General features: G+C 40.4%; 1 protein-coding gene across 1 annotated transcript in view; it reads left to right on the top strand.

Moving 5' to 3' along the window:
* The first annotated feature begins 1575 nt into the window (after window positions 1-1575).
* Window positions 1576-8302, top strand: part of CAPZA2 (capping actin protein of muscle Z-line subunit alpha 2) — a 71452-nt gene continuing 64725 nt past the window's right edge. Inside the window, exon 1 of the mRNA XM_037836323.1 lies at window positions 1576-1708. Within this exon, the coding sequence (XP_037692251.1) occupies window positions 1670-1708 (39 nt within the window). The 5' untranslated portion in view covers window positions 1576-1669. The remainder of the gene's footprint in view (window positions 1709-8302) is intronic.

The following is an 8302-nucleotide window of genomic DNA, read 5'->3' as shown; positions in this document are numbered from 1 at the left end:
CCAGTAAATTACTTAGTGATACTGTCTTGCATCTGTATAGTTGCATCTGTATAGTTACTTGAACTCTGTAATGAAGTCTCATATATGTTATTTACACGCAGCTGCCAGATTCATCTTGCTAGACACATTTCTGATCAAGCCATACCAGTTTTCAAAAGTTATCAACAGCTTCTCATTTTCTACTCAATAAAATCTTAACTTCTATCTAAATTCTAAGGCCTTGCTACCCAAGGTGTGGTCCATGGAACAGCAACACTGACATCACCTAGGAGCTTGTTAGAAATGCAAAATCTCCAGTTCCATCAGACCTACTGAATCAGCAACTGCATTTCAACATTCCCTGTTGATTTACAGATACAGTGTGAGAGGCAGTGCTGATAGACAAACAAGACCCTCAACCCTTTAGCAATAGCCTCCTTTCCTGCTTTATTTGTTCCAACTTTCTTTAAGTATACTGAACTTCCTGTTACCCAGAGCTATGTACTAATTACCCAACACACTTGGGATTCCCCTATTTATATCTTCGCTTATTCTGTCTCTTCTATTTTGAATCCTTCTTCCTTACACCTCATCTTAATTTTCTTCAGCCTTTAAGGTATAACTTCTAGCAAAATTACCATCTCCATGACACAGTCCCTAATCTTGCTTGCCCTCTACCAGAAATGATTTACTCTGAATCCTCCACAGAATTTTATTTGTAGCTCTTATTTTATACCTGGTATTATTTGAGTCCATCTTCATTCTCCTGGTAAACATGAAGCTTCAGGAATAAAAGTTGCCAGATTCAGCAAATAAAATTAAGGATGCCCAGTAAAAACTGAATTTCAGAAAAACAATGAATAACTGTTTAGGGTGTCTCAAATGCTTCATGGGATATACTTATACTTTACAAATGTTCATTGTTTATCTGAAATCCAAATTTACTGGGTGTTCTGTATTTAACCTGGCAACGCTATTCTGAAGTGTAGAGCCCACGTCTAACATAACTTTGTATTCCTATGCAAGAGTACCGTGCCTTCCCAGATACTCAAAATATGTTTGTTTAATACATAGAGACAATGAGATTCTTGAGAATAGGGCTCTGTTTTTGCTCAACATTTTATGTAACTAGAAAAGTAACACAGTGCCTGGTACACAACAAAGGACCAGTAAATATTTGTTGAATGAATGAATAAATAAAGATATCAGGAGCAACCTTCCAATCACGGACCAGGGTGTGCGTGTATGTCTTAATTAAAGCTGAGTAATAATTTTTTTCAAAAAAGAATTCTTAAAAGGCTTTCTTTGGTACGCGTTTTCACATTTTGGCTGGCAGAGTTCAGCACTTCATGGGAACATAATCAAGGACTCATAATGTACTCGTTACAGGATGGGCCATATGGCCACTAGTGGGAAAGAAGCTTGTATTCATGATGCTCACAAGCCTGCAGCAGGCGGCGGTAGGCGACTCTTTCCCCCTCCCTGTCCTCCGAGGCGCCCGCGCATGCGCGCGGCTGAGCTCCATCTCCGCGGGCCGGGTTGAGGGAGGCGGGGTCCCCAGGGCGCGTGCGCGGCGGCCTAGGCGCTGGGCCCCTCCCTTGGCGGGGGCGCGCGGCGCGGAGGACTGCACGAAAAGGGGGAAGTCAGGTGGCCGCTGCCGCCGCTGCCGCGGTTTGTCGCCAGAAGGAAGATGGCGGATCTAGAAGAGCAGTTGTCTGATGAGGAGAAGGTAAGAGCTGCGGGGGCGAAAGAACCCATCCGTCCGGGAAGTAGCAGAGGCCCGGTGTGTCAGTCTGAAGTCTGGCGGCTGGGGAAGGGCATTGGCCATCGGTCTGTGCCCTCCGTGCCCTTCTTCTCCTCTTTCCTCCCTGCGCGCAAGTGCCTGCCCCTGTCAGTCACTGAAGGCCCCGCGCGGGAGGCAGGTCTTTGCCCGGCCTGCTCGTTCCGCTCCATGTAGGGTGTGAGCTATGAAAATAGGAAGCGGGATCCGGGAGGCGGCGGCGGCGCCTGGAGATGCGCGCGGGCGGAGGGCGGCGCCGCGGGGGCTGCAGGCAGAGGTGGGAGTCGCGGGGACCTGCCCGGGTCTGGGGTCTGCAGAGGGGTTTGTGTCCAGGCCTGGGAGCGGCCCAAGGGCAGTGCCCAGCCCTACGGCCTGACCTGAGAAAGTAGTGGGGGAGGGGGGTGGTGGAGTGTGAGGGGTAAAGGGAAAAAAAAATCGCTTAGGAAGCAAACCTCCTTTCTCCCAGCTCCCGAAAGCAAATGCTTCTTTTCTTGGTCTTCTGCTTTTTTTCCTTTCCCCTTGGAGGTTTATTGTTGGTGTTTTGTTTTGTTGTTGTTGTTTCCTTTCCTTTCTTTTCTTTTTTGGCTTTAGCTCTAGGCTTTGCAGCTCCGTGTTCCCTGGGAGGCAGCGGAGTTGCTCCCATAAAGATTTCGACAGCCCTCCCGCCGGCACCCCCCCCCACACACACAGTTTCATGGTCAGGTTGGCAACAGTCCTCCCGAGGGCTAATCTGGTGGCACCCCATCTTCCTGCTATTACTTCTTCCGAAGGGAGAGATTCTGCAGCTCCTACTGTATCTTAAATGTATGGCAGAAATGGAACCAGATGAGCGGCTAAGTTCTCAGTCAGACATTTAAAATAAGAAATCTGATCATTGAACTAGTTCTGTCATTTGCTCTTTGCTTTGGCTACTGTGAGGTCCCATTCCCCAAAGGGGGGGGGGTCTACAAATTTTGAGTATTAAGAGGATCTTGACGTTTCTCAAACCCAAAAGTAACTGACAACATATGAATAAGGTAGTTATAATTTTAGAAATGTCCACTTTTAACATGCTTCATTTTTAAGTTTCAAGGCAGTACAGACATGTAGAAAACATGGACAGTTACATTATGGTGTTTAAGAAATCCCAACTAAGGCTAAGGTTATTTTCTTCTGGAATTCTGCTGTGTTTTTACATCTTGTGTTCTTGCACTGAAATGTGATGTTCTGTGTCTCTGCTGGATGGGAAGTCTGCCTCATCTTCATTTTTGGAAATATTTTTTTCTCTGTGCTGTGTGGTGGAAGCAATGATCAAACCCAATGAAATGGAGAGAGCAACAAGGTTCTCCGTAATCCTCCATCGCCATAGGCAGATCTCTGTATCCAGAAAAGTTGCTGTGCAGGATTCACATGTGTTTTGGTAAATAATCATAAGTCAGTAACTGCAAATGCGCACACATGCATATATATTTAAAATTAAGTAGTGCTGAAAAGCTTTTTTTAAGAGATTGTCATGTTTTTATTCTGTTTTTAAGTGGTGATTAGTAGCTCAAGTGGCTAGAAATCTAGCTGAGGAGAGGGTACTTAGTGTAGGAGTTAATACAGACCTGCCGTGTGTTGTAAAGACCTAAAATACCATAGTTTTTTCAAAATGAGATGACAAGATTCTTATTATCTGACACTCGGCACCAAGCTCTGTAAAGAGTGGGGTCTTACTCTCTAATCTTACCTAGCACAATGTGTTATGAGTAGATGAGTGAAAATTCTAATCCGAAGGAATTCATTGATTTTGTTTTGTTTTTAAGTTTTGTAAGAATATTCTGTTGGTATTTCACATATAACTTTATTGTTATATTTACTAATTTGGGAAAAACACTGGCCAAATTTTGGGGCTAAATTTAAATAACTGGTTGAATGAAAATTTTAACATTCTTGTTACTTTAGTTAAACGTTCTTTTTATCTTTTGGGAGGAGGTTGTTGGGTCAGAAATGGACAGGATTTAAAAGTGGTATTTTTGAACTAACATTTAAATCATGTTACTTTCTGCAATCTTGCTGTAATTTTTTCATAAATAAGATTTTAATACTTTCAAGCTTTTGGAATTCCCATTATTAGTTGCATGTCTAAGGAAGAGAAGCTAACAGTTATGTAGTATTGTACAATATGCCTGGCTCAGTTAGACAATGCCTACATACTTAATTTGTTTTAATTTTGAGGTAAGTAGTTTTATTATAACTGTTCCATAGTTAAATAAAGTGAGATTTCAAAAGCTTTAACTCACCCAAAGATACCTAGTTAGGAACTGGCAGAATTACTATTTAAACCCAAGTTTATCTGAGTCTCAAGTTTGTTGGAGTTCCTAGTTTGAGTTTGTCTTAAGTACTCTCCTCTTAAATGACATTATGCTGCCTCAAACAATTGATCATAGAACCTTCTTTTGTCTCTTCTTGTTTTTAATTTGTTGGCAGTTTATTTCAAGAAGGGAAAAACACTTGTTCTTTTTTGGTTTGATAAATATTTTAAATACCAAACATTAAATAGTGCTAGGTTCTAAACTTAATTTCTGTTATGATCACTGTAGAACAAAGTTTATTATTAAGACATTTAAAAGTTTTATGCTACTGGTATAGTTTCATATGTGCCTTATGGGAGGAAGCATTTTAGAAATTAATCTAGAATAGTATCTTTGCTTTTTTTCAGTCATGCATGTTTGATTTCAAGTATACCACTACGAAATGCAATCTAATCTTTTCATTTTTGATGACTGGATTAATAGGAAATAAGTCTGAGCTGAAGAAGCACAGTGAAGTTCTTTAAAATTATTCATTTGCGGTAGTATGTCCCACAGACTGTTCTACATAGTTATAGAAACTCTAGGCCAAAAACAGTTCAAGTTTTCCATTCCTGTTCTAGCTGTATTGTATAGTAAAGCATTTTAGTGGATGTGAAATTTATGAAATAAGAACTGTTACCAGACCTCTCTCTAAATGAGAAAATCCAGGAAGTCACTACAAGCTCTAAAAGAAAAGACATTCATTGGTTGGAAAGGATCTTTCTTTTTTTTTTCCTAGAGCACCTCCCATCTTCCCCCAGTGATCTGAGTGATTCACTCATACCCTTAACTTCAAATCTTTGTAGAAGTGTCTTGGGTCCATGACTTGAGCTATAACTTCTCTCCTGAGCACTGGTCACAGAAGGCTGTTAATGAGATATGTTCAAGTAGAACCTGCCTAAAAGTAAATTCATAAACTCCCCCACCTTCCCCATGTACAAAAGGGGATAGAAATCTATCTCCTTCTGCTCATTTTTCTTGTTAATTTCTGTTTTCCCATTAGCACAGTTGCACAGGTTTTTAACTTCGGCTTTACTTTAATGCTTTCTTCCCCTTGTGCCTGTATCTTACAATCAGTTACTAAATCTTGTCACATCTGCCATCAAAATATCTCTTAGACAAATAGTTTATTTCTTGCATGAAAAGTGAATTCATTTGTATTAATATGTGGTTTATTACCTCTAAGTTGACCAAATTATTAAATTATTATTTGGTATTCAGTATTTTACTATACAGATGGCATGCAAATTGATTGTACATATTCCGGGACAACACAGATAAATAAAGTCAAGGGAAGAAAAAGTTTAAAAAAATGAAGTTTCTAGACTAAATCTTCCAATTTCCTTATCCAAGCCATGCTTTCATTAACTGTTTCTCTGCTCTCAAAACTTTTAGTGGCTGAATCATCTATTGCCTTTACAGGGAAGCCGAATTCTTGAATGTGGTTTTCGTGCCTTTGTATTCCATTCTAATCTATGTAGGTTTGACATTTCAGATACATACTGTTACATGATCATGCTGTGAATTCAAATAGACCTGCATTCTAGTCCATTTCTAGCACTTGGGGCAAGTTAATCTCAGCCTCAGTTTCCTCTGAAGTATGGGAATATAACAGTAAGTACCTTTTTCACTAAGTTGCTGTGACCATAAATGGCAGTTATTTTTCTCTGCTCATGACTTTTCATCCACTTTGAGTATTGATACTGCTACCTAGTCTGTCCCCTGCTTTTTTAAATTCAGTTTTATTGAGATATATTCACAAACCATACAGTCATCCACAGTGTACAATCAGTTGTTCACAGTTGCATTATATAGTTGTTCATTCATCACCACAATCAATTATTAAACATTTTCATTACCACACAAAAAAAGAATAAGAATCAAAATTAAAGTAAAAAAGAACACCCAAAACCTCCCATACCCCTATCCCTCCCTATTATTCATTTACTTTTTGCCCTCATTTTTCTCCTTATCTATCCATACACTGGATAAAGGAGTATGAGCACAAGGTTTTCAGAATTACATGGTCACACAGTGTAAGCTATATGGATATACAATCGTCTTCCAGAATCACAGCTACTGGGTTGTAGTTCAGCAGTTTCAGGTATTTCCATCTAGCTATTCCAATACACTAAAAACTGCAAAAGGATATTTATGTACCGCATAAGAATAACCTCTAGAATGACCTTTGGACTCTTATTTGAAATCTCTTAGCCACTGAAACTTTATTTTGTTTCATTTCTCTTCCCCCTTTTGATCAAGAAGGCTTTCTCAGTCCCATGATGCCACAGCCAAGTTCATCTCCACAAGTCATGTCCCACTTTGCCAGGGAGATTTACATCCCTGGGAGTCATGTCCCACATAAAGGGCTGGGCAGTGAGTTTACCTGCAGAGTTGACTTAGAGAGAGAGGCCACATCTGAGCAACAAAAGAGGTTCTCTGGGGGTGACTCTTAGGCACAGTTTTAAGTAGGCATAGCCTCTCCTTTGTAGTAACAAACTTCATAAGGACAAGTCCCAAGATCGAGGACTTGGCCTACTGCAATGGTATTCCCCAATGCTGTCGCTGCCCTTTATCCATCCCATGTGTACACTAAGGCTAAAGTAGGCCCCCTGTGATCGCTGACCTCACCAGAGCACGCCGGGCCCAAGTGTCACAGTATCGATTGATGCAGTGGCATTGTGCTTTCCTGGGCTGGGCCTAAGCTGTGCCAGATGGGGGTACAGGCATTCATGGCGAATGGGACCGGCTCTCCTCGCTCTGCCTGTGGGCTCCTCACGTCTTAGTTCCTAATGTTTGTGAGAATATCAGTAATTCCCCAGGTGGGGTAGTTTAATATTTCCATATTTTCCTCCAGTCCCCCAAGGGAGCTTTGCAAATATATTTTTATTCTCTGCCCAAGTTACTCTGGAATGTATCAGGGCTCCACACTAAGCTGTACAAACCAACCATATTTCACTCCCTGTTCAAACCTCCATGTAATTATGGTGTTTGAATAAACTGACCATATACATTAAATTATATATATATAATTTATATATTTATATAAATATATAAAATCTATCTATATATGGATTTTGCACCTAATAAACATCTCTTCCTTTGATCTCACACGGAAGTTGAAGTTTTAAAACACCATCAATATTGTCCTTTACCCTTTAGTCTGATTTACCTTAGTCCTAACCAAGTCCATTTTGTTCATATCTCTAATTGAAGTCTGATCTCTTTTTCAGACTCTTTTTTTTGCTTTATGGGGTAGTGCTAACATTCATAGCTGCCAGGCTCTGGCTCTGAGTCTCAGGTGTCACATAGATACCCAAAGTTCCAGGGACCAACGAGGTTATACACAAAGAGCTCAGCATCTCAGAATTCAGAAATAGCCATTACAACTCAGGAATAGATGTGACTGCTGTAAGAGCTTACAATTTAGGAACCTTTACAGTGAGCCTTTTCCTGATAACCCATGCTCTCAGATTCAGTTCTCAGAGTTTGCACATTGTCGTTAGTCTGTGTTAGTGAGACATTATGTTTGTCTTTTCATTTCTGGTTTATTTCACTCAACATACTGTCCTCAATGTCCATTCAGCTAGTTGCATACCTTCATTCCTTCTTGTAGCAGCTGAATATTCCATTCTGTGTATACACTACAGTTCATCATTCGGTTCATCAATTGATGTACCCTTTACTGCCACCATAAACTCCATTGTGCAAATGTCCATTTGTGTCCACCTTTTTAGTTCTTCCAGTTCTGTACCCAGTATCAGAGTTGCAGGACCATATGGCACCCCCATGCTTAGCTTCCTGTGGAACTACCAGTGTCCTCCAGCTGGGCTGCACCATTTTACTTTCCCACCAAAGGTGATTAGGTACATCCTTCTCTCCACATTTTCTCCAGCACTTGTATCCCTCTGTTTGTTTTTTAGACAGTTTTTTTCATGTACCATACATTCCCTCCTAAGTGAACAATCAGTGGTTCCCTGTATAATCACATAGCTATGCATTTACCACTACTGTCTCTATGAGGACATTTCCATTTCTTCCACAAAGAAAAAGGAAGAGGCAAAAAAAAAAAAGACATCTAAAAAGCAGCAAAAGGAAAAATAAAATTAAAATAAAATACAATAAAAAGGTCAGATAACAACACCAATGCCAAGAATTCCATCTCCCTCCCTTATAGCCCCCTCTTTGAGGCATTTAGCTTTGGTGTAATGCCTTTGTTACAATTACTGGA

This window comes from Choloepus didactylus, chromosome 5 (genome assembly GCF_015220235.1).
Source record: "Choloepus didactylus isolate mChoDid1 chromosome 5, mChoDid1.pri, whole genome shotgun sequence".
Taxonomy (NCBI): domain Eukaryota; kingdom Metazoa; phylum Chordata; class Mammalia; order Pilosa; family Megalonychidae; genus Choloepus; species Choloepus didactylus.
Note: the sequence above shows the minus strand (reverse complement) of the source record. Positions and strands in the feature narration are given on the sequence as shown.